This window comes from Limulus polyphemus, unplaced genomic scaffold (genome assembly GCF_000517525.1).
Source record: "Limulus polyphemus unplaced genomic scaffold, Limulus_polyphemus-2.1.2 Scaffold863, whole genome shotgun sequence".
Taxonomy (NCBI): Eukaryota; Metazoa; Arthropoda; class Merostomata; order Xiphosura; family Limulidae; genus Limulus; species Limulus polyphemus.
Window position 1 is genome coordinate 50256 of NW_013666473.1, and position 12804 is coordinate 63059.

At 31.4% G+C, this 12804-nt stretch overlaps 1 protein-coding gene across 2 annotated transcripts in view; it reads left to right on the forward strand.

The window, feature by feature from the left end:
• The window catches only part of LOC106460920 (palmitoyltransferase ZDHHC17-like), a 57181-nt gene extending 49683 nt beyond the window's left edge, over positions 1-7498 (forward strand). Inside the window, exons 13-15 of one of the 2 annotated variants that reach the window (XM_013920677.2) lie at positions 2146-2243; positions 4460-4619; positions 5941-7498. In XM_013920677.2, the coding sequence (XP_013776131.2) occupies positions 2146-2243; positions 4460-4607 (246 nt within the window). In that variant the 3' untranslated portion in view covers positions 4608-4619; positions 5941-7498. Of the gene's footprint in view, positions 1-2145; positions 2244-4459; positions 5916-5940 lie in introns of those variants that run through there. The other variant, XM_022387721.1, reaches the window with a different exon arrangement.
• Positions 7499-12804: the final 5306 nt, after the last annotated feature.

Consider the following 12804-nt stretch of genomic DNA (forward strand, 5'->3'; position numbering starts at 1 on the left):
CTAAATCGTTAGAACAGAGTAAATATTATCTGTTCTGACTACTTCTGTCTTCACTCAGAAATTTTCAAGATTCATAACGTATTAGAAAGTAATGGCTATTACCTTAATTTCTTACACTCTTACTACACAGACAATTTTAACAAACAAAAAAACCTACCAAGAAGCCACACACTGTCTCGAAATATCTGTTAGTTCTTATCACTCCTTTCTCGGTCAAACTAGTCCATCTGAATCTTGTATCCAATTGCATAGTGAGAATAACAACAACCCCATACTTCTAGAAAACTTTAAAACTCTCAACTCCAGAACCACACTTTACAAATTCTTTATTAAAGAAAACCTTTCCATTTTCAGTGATCACCCAACACTAAATAATAACATCAACTCCTCCCTGTTGTCATTAATTTAATAAATTTCAGATTCACTGTGTTTGTATTTGATTATTATCATTATTATATTAATTTAAAGATGCAGTGTTTGTACTTGTATTTAAGCCTTTATTGTCAACTGAGTTTAAGAATGATCAGAACCAGGTGTTAAAAAAAAAAGACTCAATTTTTCCACAAAAAAACTGATATTAAAACAGGATTGGAAGATATTGCCAGAAAAAGGTATGTAATTAATAGAAGAATGAGAGAGAGATAATAAATGGTTCAGGAAGCTAACAGCAGGGTGTCATTTTGTTATGGGAAAGGTTATGGTTATTTTCCACAAGTGCCAAAGGATGGTTATTTATCTAATGAGAATAAATAAAAATGTAAAAAAACCTAAAATACAAAATCTGAATGGAATGCTTTAAAACATTTAAGGAAAAGCAATCTGTATTACAGAAGCTAGTGCTATTCGAGTGATGAGTTATTGTGACTATTATAGTAAGATGAGGGAATTATTGAGTGATCAAGTGCTGTATAAACTTTAAGCTTATAACATGACAAAAAGCAGAGAAAAGAAATCAAACCAATTTTTACTTAAAGAAAAAAATCTGTTCAATGATTCTTATTATAATTTTTTGAGATTTAGTGATGCAAAAACACCTTACACTTACATCTAGCTTAAGTCACATAAACAAGCTATAGCTCTTAGACCTATTGTTTCGACCAGAGGAGCTTTTAATTGTGACTCAGGCAAATGTTTAGCCTGGATGTTGAGTCCTTATGCATTAAAGGGAGTGTGTATTTTAACAAATGTAGCACATTTTACTAAGTTATTGAATACAATTAATTCTCATAGTTTTTTAATTAGTTTTTAAATGGTGTAATTATATACACCAGTGCTGATGAATGAATTTTTATTGATTGTGCTCTTTCTTGCCTTATGAAAGATGAAAATACAGGAACACAACTTGTAGAAGTTTTAAAACAAATATGGATTTTTGAAACATCACGAACTTGATGATGAGTTTAATAATCAGATAGAGGGTATAAGTATGGCAGTCTATTAGTACCTCTTCTGGGTAGTATGTTCATGAACATGCTTGATTATAAAATCAAAAGTATGGTTTATTTAAGACTGTTTTTTTTTCAGATGTACTGAAGGTACATTAGCTGGCTTTGTTTTTGGACAAATGTTTGAACAATTTTTAACATTTTGGATGTATTTAATATGTTATGTAAAGGTGCCATGTTAATGGTGGGGAAATGTTATTTTATTTTATATAAATATTTTCTATTCTATTTTAGCTGTTTTTAACTTTTGTAATTTGGTAAAACAGTCAATCTTTTTTGTAAAATCCATTTATGGACTAAAACTAAAAAACTGTTGCCATGGTGCTTTTATTGTATTGAAAGGTCAAAAAGCATAGAGTTCAAGATCATACAGAGTTCATTGCTTTTTTTTTCCACCAAAGAGCAGTAAGTATAGGTTTTGCAGATGTAATTATGACTAAAGGTGAATTGTAAAGGTGGTCAGTTTTTTTATTACTATCTGGTTATAATACAACATATAACTTATAATTTCTGGCAACTTTTAGAAGTTACCTTTAGCCTTGATAATTTTTTCTTCATTTAATTTGTTAAAAGCCATAATTAACTGACTTCTTTTACATTTGTTCTATATACAGTCTCTTTATATTCACCATGTAATTAACCTTGGGTATAAGTATTTTTAGGGTATATGATTTGTTGTAACAACATTTACTGCTTTCAGGTTATGTGGTTAGCCATGACTACCAATGAACGGATGAACTGTACTAGATACCCTCATTTCAAGAGGAACAAAAATGGACATATTGTCAGCCCATTCCAGTAAGTTTGAAAAGTCCATGTTCAAGTTACGTTTTATTGTTATTCTTTACATGAAATCAATGAACATTGCAAGGTGTAACATTTTTCTTTTTATTGTTAATTTTTAGCAGTCAAGTAAAATTTAAACAGTTTTATAATTATGGGACATAATTTATTATTAGTTAATCCACCCAGGTCTTCACACAGAAATACAAGTACCCAACGTGTTTGAATATTCAAGTCACAGAGGGGAACCACATAACTAATATGTGAATTTTTGGCCTCTTCATAACTATTGTGTTGTCAGAACTTGCACATGAGTAGAAAGTCTCAAATTTTAGTTGTTTTTAAGGGGTTTCAACTATTAAGGAACTGTCTTCCTTTTCTTGGAGATACATTTAATTAGTTAGTACAGGAAATGTATTTACATTATACATTACTAAAAAAATACAACCATGACTCAGATGTATTGTTGGTATAATGTACTTGTAACATGAACAAATTTATTACCAGGTTGAGTTTTAGTTTTGCTGTAAATAGGTAGCTGGATTAGATCAGAAGTTGATATTAGTTTCTTGATGTAAGTGTTTGTTACTGTTTTTTTGTATACTCACATTCTGCAGTTTTGTTATAAGTAGGTAGCTTGCTGTGATCACAAGTTAGTGTTAATTTCTCAATGTAAATGTTTCGTACTGTTTCTGTGTACACTCGTGTTCTATACTTTTGCTCTAAGTAGATGGCTTGCTGTGATCAGAAGTTCATATTAATTTTTGATGTAAATGTGTGGTATTGTTTTCTTTGTACACTGATGTTTTAGCATTTTGCAGAAAAGTTGCCTACTGTAATCATTCTCTTAAAAATCCCAATACTGTTGCCAAACTTAGAATTTTACTCATAGTTTTTCTGTTGTCACGCATACGCTGCTTTTAGTTTCCTATTTTTCAGTAATACTGTCTAATATTATTATGTATTTTTCTTGCATTCATATAACTTTGTGCATAGGTGGTGGTCAAAATGCATTTACCACATCATTTTAAGGATGTAAATGTAGTATGCAAACTGCACGATGGACAAAAGTATTTATATTTTTATTCTTCTCATGAACATCACTTTTGTATTCTAATTTCTCAGAATCTGAGTCAGACTAATGTCATCAATTCACAGACATATCTTGATACAGGTACTTTCTTAACACTTAATTTTTTGTATACAACAGACTTGTACATTTTACTAAAAGCTGACCGCATTTCGTGTAGATACAAATAGTAAATTTAGAATTATATTCAGTGTTCTCTCTTCGATACAGGGTCAGTCCAATGAATTGACTTCGTGCATATTCGGGTTAACCCAACCCTTAATATTACATAGATTAATATTTATTTTTATATTGTTATACTATATATTCAGTTTTTAGTGATTCTTGTTTACATTAACTACATCTTGTTTCAAAAAATGATGCATGTGATGGTATTTGTCTGTTACAAAACACACAGTTGTGTATAGAATATTGTTCGCCTGTCTACGACCCTTGAACATGTTCAGTTTTGAGACAGCACGTAATTATATCAGTTGTAAAACCATTACTTTGATTCTTAATATATATATATGAATCCTTAATTTAAAATCAAGCTATCATATTTAATGCAAGAGAATTTTAGATTAAGCCTGATTAAACAGTTCACATGATTGATTGTTATGTATTTGTTATCAAACTATTTTTAGAAATGTAGCTGTCTACTAAAGACCAGTTTCTCATAGAATGATGCATTCTGGCTACACATTTCATGTATTGTTTTACTTACCTCGTTGTGATACAACATGTAAACTTATCACTAAATGCCAATTTCAGGAGTCAGATTATTCCATAATTTTTCTTGAAAGAAACCTAGGAGAGCAAATTTTTTTTTGTTTCTGTAATATGTTTTATACTTGTACTGAAGATATAAATGCAGGAGCATTCTGAAGGCATTAGGAAAAGTAACATATAAAGGATGTATATATATCAAACAAGTGGTTGCTGTTTTATTGTTCTGAAATGGGTATTTTTTAAAAGGAAGTTGTCCTACTGATTGGGTGTACCAGTGGTCTGGCCTGTTTGTTTAGTATACTACATGTATTTAGGAACTGTGTTCAAGTTTCTTTCATATTAAAAGTTGCATTTTGTGAAGTGTTATAAGAATATGTACTTCATACACCAATAGGATCATGAAATTTCATGATAGATTATTCTGTTTCAGTCAAGGTGTTTGGCAAAACTTAGTGGATTTCTTTGAATGGAGGTGCTTTGGCATGCTCAAACCAGATTCTAAAGATTGGCGGCAAGTTTTTGAAGTGGACCAGTCAGATGAGAGACATTGTTTGATCCAAGAGGGACAGTTTGTCTAATGGAAGACACAAGTGATCATACTTTTTTTCAAACTGACACATGCATCTAGTCTTATCATTCCAACTTTGAAAAGCACATTCATTAGAAGTCACTTAATAGTTCTAAACTATGATAATCATGTGCTGGTATTATGTAACTGTAAATAGTAATTTAACCATGTAAGTGTGAGTGATAAAACATACAGTTTTAAGAGGAGTGGATAAGTTGAATTTTTGCTGGTCATAGATCAGCAGCTAAAAGGTTATCATGAATTTTTCTTGCTGCTCATGTAGGGTGAGGATGGACAGTATTTATGAGAATCTAATAATTACTAATCTAAAGCTGGCAATGAACCCAGTTTATCTACTCCTATTAAAACTGTAAGCTTGTTCAGGTTTTGAATATAAGTGTGAGTGGCTAACAAACTTCATTCCTGTATGAAAATCTTGTTAATTTTTGCATGTATACCTTGATTTCTAAAAAAAATATCATTCCAGGATTGTAATTACTATTTTGTTTTGAATCATTTTGAAAGTCTTATTACTTGGTGTTTAAATTTTTCTTTAATCTTATAATAGTGCCTAGACATAGCATAAAAGCTGGTAATCAATTTTAAGAACCTGTGATGAATTTGATGTTGCTAAATTTTTCCTGTTTCACTTTCATTCATCTCTGCATTTATTTGTAATAATTTTAGAAAATCTATTAAATAACACTGATCAAATTTTTTCTCTTTCAAGTCATTTATTTGAGCTTTTTTTGTTCTTACTAATAATTGTTACTTTTTCTTTGAAATTACAATAACAACAACAACAACACGTGTACTTTTACATACGAGTGTAGAGAAAGTTATTTTGCATTTCATTCTAAGATTATTTTAAAGATCCTTACCACAATCATTTTATTTCATGAAAATTTGGTGATTGAGGTATATTTTGTTCAGAGTACAAACTTGTCTGTGGTTTCAACAAAATTTTATAATTGACAATTTTATTTGAAAAATGCATTGGAATTTCACAAAATATTTTAGGCTTTGTATAATGAGCATTTATTTTGATCAGGAAGCAAAGTATGTTGTCTTTGAAATATTAATAAATAATTAAAAAACTCAAATTTTGTAAAAATTGTCGCTATGGATAGAGAAACTTCTAATAAGGTTTATGTATAAAAAACATTTATAACTTGGACTCATGATCTCTGTGATACTGAAGTTTCAGATAATGGTATTGAAATAAGTATGTTAACTTTCCTAACATTTGTAATTGTTTTAAGGATTTCTGTATTTTTTCTGTGATTTTAAACAAGTTATTAATACTTGTTTTGAAAATATGTTGATTCAATTTTTTTTTGCAGATGCTGCAGTTCACAATTAAAGAGGGTAGTCAGCAAAACATATACCCTGATCTACATAAAACTGTTCTGAAGGTTTTAGCATGTGATTCATAATATCTTATATACCCATATAGGGTTTGGCACTACAGTATATTGCTATAATGTTTTGTTTATGCTTGATATAATGGATTTTATGGAAATCGTATTAACAGTAATTGATTGACTAACATTTTTCTTCTTACCTTCAGTATAGTCTGATTGACTTACATATAACATTCTAATTTTTTTTGCAAAATTTGTTGTAACTACTACAAAAACTATGCTTACCAACAAAAATATAATCAGAAAATAAGTAGAACATTAAATAACGTATTCTTTTAACTTTCTGTAATTTGTCTGTTTATTCTATAAACATAGAATTTACCATAGCATATTATAAAAAAAAGAAGTTAAAAAACACATAGGTTCAAGAAGTCTTAATAGAAATAAATAAAAACCCTATGACCTATTTGGTTATAGGGTTTTTATTCTTTTATAAGAAGAAGAAAGGTAATTTAAAGTTCTTAACTTTGAGAACAACAAGTAACCTAGCTGTTATTTATAGATGAGTTAATGCAAGTATGTTTACTTTGGTAGGTTTTATCTTACCTAAGCTAGGTGATTGATTTATATCTCAAACTTTATAAAACTATTGTGACAAATAAGTATGCTTGAAGGACCTCTAATTAATTAAATTAGTTATTGTTTTGTACCTTGCAAGATTCCAAATGCATTGGAAGGCTTTAGTAGAACATTAAATTCCGTGGCATTGCATGTGACATTGTTGTGAAATGCAAATAAATTTTTGGAATCTGAAAAATTCTGGCTGTTTAAATTTAGTTTTAGTATCACTGTAATGTTGTGTACGTAAAATAATATTGTAAATAAAGCTTGAAAATATGAGTACTGTAATGGCTTTGGGAAGGTGGTGCATTTGTGTCTCTTGTAAAAAGAAATACTCAGACATAATATGAAAGGATTTGGTGTTTTTACATTTGTATGATTTATTTTTTTATTCCTCTTTTATTGATTGTATTTTAACTCTTGCTTATTTTTCCAAGTTTTAATAGTCCAGTGATAGTTTCAAGACAAACATTTGTTCCTATAAAAGGTGCCACTTGTCAGATAGTCAGTATTTGTTTGGAATATATTATGGATTTTTAGTTCACTTGTTAACAAATGTGAACTGCAGAAAGAATGTGCAGATATTATCAGAGTTCTGTCACAAGTGCATAGTTTAGGAACATACTCAGCTGAAGACAATGACCTTCAATAAATTCAAATGAATATTCTCTGGGTTAATAATTATTTTCTGAAACACAGTTACCTCCTCTCACACTTTAGCTTTTTTCTGATAAAAGTTTCTCTTTGCCCATCCAAGCATTGGTAAGAATCTTACTTGCTCCAGCCTTTACAACCCACTATATTGCCCATAGCAATTTAAAACTTGATTATCTTCACCTATATCAATGCGCCTTATACCAGATCCGTGTACAAGCTTCCTGTTATTTCTCCCTATTCACTTTTCTGAGAGTGTAATGACAACTAGATATAACTAAAGTTATAAAACACGTAAGAGAAACCTGCAGCAATCAAATAAACTTCGCTTTGGATGATTTTTTGGGGGGGTTTTGAGTTTATTGTCTATTTTCTTCAATTTCCAAAACAATAAAAAATTCTGAGATGCTTCTGATATGAAATCTTACATTCATGTCTCTAAGGAGTCTCCTAGTGCTCCTAATCTGCCAACTCTGGAGTCTAGCATTGCCTGGGTGTCTGGGAGAGGATGTCCAATCTCTCATATGCAGCGGTGGAGTCTTAATGTGAGGTCTGATGTTTCTTCTCCTGTCAGCTCAGCTTGCTGTGGATCAGGGGCAGACTGAGGAGAATTTGGACATTTCACTTCCTGCACTGTTTTTAGACGATTACACCAAGATTGTAATGTCTTGAGCATTTCCCCTGTGGCTTAGACTTTTCTCCTTCTTTGTTGGGGGAAAGTCATTTGGCTTATTACCTTTCCACCTTTGCCAGACATTGCTATGCATGCTTGGAGATTTGCTGATCAATTGAGAGAGGGTTCTGTCAGCCTTGTTCTTCCTGTTTATCAGATCAGCATGCCTTAGTTTTTCATTGCTTGGAGAACCCATATTTAGATTCCCATAGGTTAGATCCTCTTTTTCATATTTGGGGTTCTAGGCCTGATGCCACTATTTGTCTTAACCCAACTCAGTTTTTCCCACACAGTACCTCGTCCATTTAGGGGTATTTTTCAATTTACATCTAAGTCGGACCCAACCTTCTCCTCTACACCTTCAGGCCATGGAACAGGCTGTTCTTCAAATACAGTCGTCTCTTTCTTCACCAGCATGTGCGATTCTATCTCTTTGGAATCACTTATTCCTTTGGGTCGGGCCCACATGTTCCCTTCAGTGGTTATTATGGGACCAATGGAACATTTGCACTGATGCATTGGATTGCCCGTTGACCCTATCAGCTTCCAGCCTGCTCAGTCTTGGCTGACAGTTGAACAGGGGCAACATGACGTCCTGAGATGCATCTTTTTATGGATGCTTCTCTCCAGGGATGGGGGAATTGTATATGGGATATGGAATTCAAGGGCCTCTGGACAGAAGAGGAATCTTCTCTCCACATCAGCAGTTCAACAAACTATGTCTCGTGCTCTCAAATTAATGCAAGGGATGGTGGTAATGCTTCACTTGACAATTCCACTGTGGTCTCCTACATTTCCAAGAAAGGGGGCACTCACTCCAGTCTCTTTATTTTCAGACATTGGAACTTCACTATTGGGCCCTCAATCATCAGATTGTTCTACTTACTTGTCATGTTCCAGGTGTTTTGAATTTAGTAGCTGATCAGTTATCTCATCCCAACAGAGTTCTTCCCACAGAATGGATGCTTCATCCCCAAGTGTTTTGTTGGATTTGCTCTCAGAATGCCACAGATTGATGCTTTTGCCACTCACTGGTACGCCTAGCTCCCATCCTTCTGGTCTCCTGTTCTTCACCCTCTGGTTTTGGGCATAGATGCTCTCAGCCAGGATAAGATGGTGTTCCTTCCAATTCTTCTGTTATTCATGATTCTTGCACTGACTCGCTCCTCATCCTTGGTTTGTCTTGGTTTCCACTCCTTCAGTATCTTCAGGAGTGCCAACCTTTTCTGATTCTTCTCTGGCCATCCCTCTTACATCAGCCTCGGTCAGACAATCTTCATCCAGCGATCACCATTCTCTGGCTTCACACTTGGCTTTTGTGCAGTCCATTGCACAATGTCAGGGATTGACATCTCGAGTGGCATCTTCATTAATGCAGTCCATTCGGCATTCTTCATGGTTTCCAGTTGATGGAGTAGTCACATATTTTAATTTCATTTTCAATACAACGTAGACTAGTATGAGTCATGTCTTAGTCTATTTTAAATAATATGAACACTTGAGCTCTTGGGGAATAAGAATTAATGTATGGTTTTTATACATATTTCATATAGTTTACACATTTCTTCAACTGTCAACAGGAGGATTTTTGACTGAAGAATATAAAGTTTGCTTTTGATGTTTGAAGGTTATGTAAATTACTTTCTGCAATACCATTTTGCTTTTAATATAATTATTCTAAGCACCACTTTTATTGAAATCATTGTTGATATTTTCATTTAACTTTTAATTTACCTGAATATGAACTTGAAAAATGTTTAATGTAATGTCAGGAGTTCCTGAATATTTCCTCTAACTTTTAGCTGTTTATGTTAATAGATAATTTAGTGTAATTTTCATTGATCCAAGTTTGTCTTGTTGAATTAGATCATATAGAGATATCTGGTCCTCTTTATCGTAGTTACTGGATGAATGGTCAATTGCATAACTTAATCCAAGTCACTGGATGAATGGTTAACTGCATTTCTTAATCTTACTTGTTGGATGAATAGTTAACTGGAGGCCTTAATCCTAGTTACCTGATGAAAGGTTAACTGCAGGTCTTAATCCTAGTTACTGGATGCATGGTTTAATTGCAGATCTTAATCAGAGTTACTGGATTAATGGTTAACTGCATGTATTAATCCAAGTCACTGGATGAATGATTAACTGCTGGTGACTTACCTTACAAAATTGTCAGTGCTTTGTGTCTGTGGGTATCACAGTACAAAAAAGATAAATAGAGTATAAGGTTATACTCTTTTATTCATATTAACAAACAGAAACTAGTCCAAGTCCTAAATATCTCTCGTGAGGTAATTCTTTTTTGTCTTTTATTATTTATGTATGGGTTTATCATAGTATTAATGTAGCCTATCAAAAACTGTTTTAAGTAATAATAACTTTTGCCTTCTAATATATGTTTGATCGTATAGAATTGGCTTACATATTCAGAAGATCCAAACAGGTGTTTGTTACAGAATTGATTCATAGATTAGTAAATGAAGCTCAGTAGTTCACATTTTGGACATCTTGTGGAGGTGCATTAGTTGTGCTTAGTTTACATTTCAACTAATTGTTTAGGATTAAAATAAAACTGTCAACTCTGGAGAATAGAGGACTCATCATGAGTGACATTCACTACAGTTATTATTTAACTGTAATTTTTCAAATTTTTTTGTATTTAGCTACTGGATAAGGGGAAATATCAGGTATTCAGTTGTTTCTTGATTTTATTTCCTAAACTAAAAAGAATACATGTACATTAAATGAACTATGATAAGCAATACAGTGGACTTTTAGATGCAACATAATGATACATTTATTTCAATGGATATGTTGCTTGTATATGAACACATTTCTGAATAGTGTAAGTGTTAGTAGAAACATTTTAGAATTGACTTGCCCATATCTTAAATGGGTTGCTTTTGTTTTTTATGTACATGTGTATTTTCTAAGCTCAATGAATAACATGTATACAGAAAAGCCAACAAACATAAATACATAAAATAACCTGTGCTAAATTTAAAATGTAATTCTTTCATATGCTTCACAATTAGAAAAAACTTATTTAAAAGAACTTGTAGTGACCTAGGGAAAGAAACTGTGTACAAGAAATAAAATGACTCAAAACATAGAAGGAGACAAGGCACTGTTTTAGAAATTTTGTTACCCTAAGTGTAATATGACAAATGTGTTTTGGCGAGTAGAGATGGCCAACAAGTTTTTCTTTTCATTAATATTAGAAAAACTAAAGTTTTCAATATTTCTTTAATACCATCATAGCTGTGCATTGCCTTTTTGTTATGGCCATGAACATAACTTTTATTATATATTTTCTTTAGTGTTATATTGAACAAATTTTGAGAATAACAGTTGCAGAGTATGACATAGAAACTATGTTAGGTTGATACACAGTTCAGCGAGTGTTATATATATATATATATAATTTGCTAATTTAGATCTTTTATTTTGTCAGCAGTATAATTTTGTGACAGATACAATTTGTTTACTGTAGTATATGTATTTATGCACATCATTGGATCAAAACCCTACATCAAACATGCTCACCCTTCTGGTCATTATAATGTGATGGTGAATCCCACTATTTGTTGGTAAAAAGTAACCTAAGAGTTGGCTGGTTGCTCTCCCTGTGACTGACAGTTCAAAATTAGGTATGGAGGCAATAGCCTTAGTAGTTTTGTCATAAACAATACCAAAGTATATATATATATATATATATATGTATTTTTTTATGGAAGATTTTAAAACATCAGTTATATGTTAAAAATCAAGTTGGATATTTGCTTCTAAAATTCATAAATATTACTAGTTGATTCAGGTAAATGTACACTAGTCATAGACTTTTCATAATAGTAGGTGTACAATATTGGGTAAGTATATTAAACTTGTTTTAGTTATGAGATGACATACTGGAAATATGGGGTGAGTAATAATATTTAACATATGTTTAGGGGTTGCACCTTAAAATATACAATAGGTAGTAATATTGAACTTGTAGCTCAATGATAGCAATATTAATATTGCTAAGTAGATATAACTGGATAATTAAACAAAAATTTCAGCTGGAGCACTTTTCACAGGAATAGATAAAATATGCAATAGAAGCAGACTAACATTTCCATAGTAGTAGTAACAGACAGACAGAATAACTTATTTCATTAATTGTATTTTAGGTTTAGCTTGATTTAAAACTGGAATGACGTTATATGTATTAGATTTGAAGATGCTTTTTTTTGTTGGTTTTTTCAATTTACTGAAGTGAAACTGGTGTCTCATATTTTGCATTTGAATGTAAAAGTAATATCAATTTTTTCTTTGCTGTGCATGATCGCAAACTTTATTTACCACCCATATATATGTATATACATGGTATCACAACAGATACGTTTTTGCATTTTTAAGTTATAGTATTTAAGAAACCAATGTTTTATATTTGATCTGTAAACCTAATTTTCTATTCACTTTAACTTTTTTTTTTGTTAAATTCATGGTTATATATATAATAGTTTCAAGTATATAAACTCATTTGCTTAGAATTCAGTTATTAAGGTCTAATATATGTAAGCTGTTTCATACTGACAGAGATTAGTTTCAGTATTTAAACCTGTTTATTAATATCTTGGTCATAATTAAGATCTAATGTAAACTAGTATTTGAATTAATTATATATATATAAGTATGGGAATGATAATCAATTTGAATTTTTTCAATCTAAGGAAAAAGATTTACTTTGTTTTTATGAATCTGTTGTTATCCAAATCTTGACAGAATAGGTTGAAGTTTATCTTCTCAAAAGCTTGTCTTGTATAAATCCTAGAACAACAAAACTAAGCTGGTCTTCCCTTTCACTAGTTATTTTCCTCATTCATGATCTACCATTTTGTTTGGATTGT